This window comes from Carex rostrata, chromosome 3 (assembly GCF_964058835.1).
Source record: "Carex rostrata chromosome 3, lpCarRost1.2, whole genome shotgun sequence".
In the NCBI taxonomy this organism is placed as follows: Eukaryota; Viridiplantae; Streptophyta; class Magnoliopsida; order Poales; family Cyperaceae; genus Carex; species Carex rostrata.
In genome coordinates, this window is record NC_135920.1 from 11350044 (window position 1) to 11352601 (window position 2558).

Genomic DNA, 2558 nt, shown 5'->3' on the forward strand with positions numbered 1-2558 from the left:
ATTTGAGACCGAACGGTCCGTTCGGTTTGAGAAAAAGGGAATTATGAGATCGAACGGTCCATTCGGTACTTATGGTTTTTCAAAAAAAAAAAAAAAATCATGTTGGTTCCGTAAAATTCATTTAATTATTTATGGTTTATTAAAAAAATTCATGAATCTCAACCATCCGATTTATTTTAAAATTCATGTAAATTAAATCTGCACTAATATTAAAAGACCCCTATAAAAATAGGAAGGAGCCGGATTTGCTCCGTTTGAAACAGTTGAAATCCATTAACAATCTTTTGAGTTAATGCAGAGGATACGCATTCACGACAGAGAGAGCCATTTTGCCTGATCTCCTTCTTCTCGACTCGGTTTAGCGCTTGATCAGGTAACGGGGATTTTAAGGTTTGAACAAATCCAATTGCATCAGCATGAAATTCATCCTTGCTAGAAACATTAATTCAAATATGTCTAGCTAGACTCATTTTCCATTAAAAGATCAAGATTGTTTTGACATTTGTTTTGTTTTATGTAGAATGTTTTTCATTAATTTGTTTTTTTTTTAAAACTTGGTAGTAGCTACCAAGGTTCGTGAGGGGGAATCGAACTCTCGACCTTTGGGTATGACAACTCTATGATATTTTTCTAGCTAATTGTGCTACCTCCCCTTTCTCGTTTTTCATTAATTTGTAAAGAGGAGAACGTATTTATAGACAAGCTTAGAGCTAAACTAGCCTTACAAACTATAGCTAAATTAAAGTTAAATATCTGAGGTTAAATTTGACTGGAAGAGAGATCAGAAATCTGTTAACGCCAGGAGAGGTGGAATATCTCCAGTTACATCTAAATGGAGACATCCATTGCACATCTAAATTTTTTTTGAAAGTAAACAATTGCACATCTAAATTAATTGAAGCAACAAAAAAGTCTAAGAAACAAAATGAACTTGCACATTACACACATACAAAGACACAATCTACATATAAAACAGAACAGAATCTACTGTATATATCACAGGCCAGTAATATCCAGATCTCGATCTCCAGTTGACGGTGGCGGCTTTTGTTTCAGCTCTGGGGCCCGCTGCTCCGGCCCATCAGCACTTTGCATTGCGCTGGCTCTCAGCTGTGGTCTTTCCCTAGTCATTTCCACCTTGTCCTCAGCTGCATACATCCCGCCGCCATATGCTTCTCGAGTCACCGGCTTCATTTCTGATATGTTAGACGCTTGCGTTTGCCTTGCTTCCTGTGGGCCCTCATTGTCATCAGCTTTGTTTGATCTGACCGCTTGATCTGCTTCTTCTGGCGAGTATTTCTCCATGGCAATTGGGAAGGGATGAAGTATGAAAGGAGAAGCAGTAAAAGAAGTTTTTTTTTTTTTTTTGCGGAGCAAGAAGTTACTAAATAGGATTCGTACTTACTGAGTTTTGACACGTGTCACTTTTACTGAGTTTTGGATACACGTGATCACGAGGCGTTTTGGATACATTTACAGCTTAGTAATAGACTCAGATAAATGGGCCTCATGGCAGTTCCCTTTAGAAATACTGACCCAAATAAGGCTTCTCAGGTGCTGGGCCTTCTAACAGGCCCTTTTAATAGTAAAAGCCTATGGAAATATTTTGTCAGTGACTTTCTCTAGTTGAACTACATCTGTAATTTTGCATTGTTTCGGATTCGGTTAATATTTTTTTTATCATAGATAATAACTTTTTCTATTTTGAAGCAAAAACGTATTATTGTATATTGAATACTATAAAAAATCTGTTCGTTGATTAAAATAATTTTCCTGAAATGTTTAAATCACATGATAAATCTCAATAAAAACTCTGCTGCCTAACTTTTTCAAAAACAAAAACACAAGAAATTCTTTAAAAAAAATGCACCAACTTATTAGGACGTACAAGATTAAGCAAACACATGGTGCAAATTTGTGTTAAAGATTGAGCATATACAATTTATTCGAATTAGAACATATAATCGATGAAGTTAAGTATTCTGTTAAAGACCCTTGGCAGCCACTGCCAAACTTTTATGCTGTTAAAGATTTAAATATATGTTATAGATTATGCTTTAGTGAAATTACCTGAGAGAGTTATTTTTAATGGATTATATTTTAGAATACGGATTATAAAGAAGTATGCTTCAAAGGAGGAGGAATCAAAAGTTGCTTTCTGGTGCAATCGCCATATCAGCAAAGTTCCAGCTGAGGAGCTGCGAACCCAATTGCCATGAGGTAACCCTCTAACAGATAGTTCTTACCAGTGCTATGTTGACGATCGTAGGAAGTATCGGGTTATTTCTTCTAAAGAAACTGCGAGCTGGTAGAGTGGGTATCAAGAGGAACCGATGCTGTCAGTCCCAGTCACGATGTAAACTGGTACGCAAACATTCAAATGAAAATGGGCATAGTGTTATCGGATTCTAAAGAGTATTCTCTCCATTAATGTGGAGTACCCCTGCATTCAGGATTGGAAAAACTATAATGAAATCTGACAAACTGGTTACTAATTAAGCAAACGAGTGGTGGATGCAAGGAAGGTACTACAGCAGGGAAGATGAGAATATTGCCAG

The 2558-nt window shown here is 36.5% G+C and overlaps 1 protein-coding gene across 1 annotated transcript; it reads right to left on the reverse strand.

Moving 5' to 3' along the window:
- Positions 1–915: 915 nt before the first annotated feature.
- LOC144551986 (transcription activator-like protein) lies at positions 916–1351 on the reverse strand. The gene is given in 1 exon segment (XM_078300097.1): positions 916–1351. A coding segment is annotated over 1 exon segment (321 nt). The 5' UTR covers positions 1306–1351; the 3' UTR covers positions 916–984.
- Between the last annotated feature and the right edge of the window lie 1207 nt (positions 1352–2558).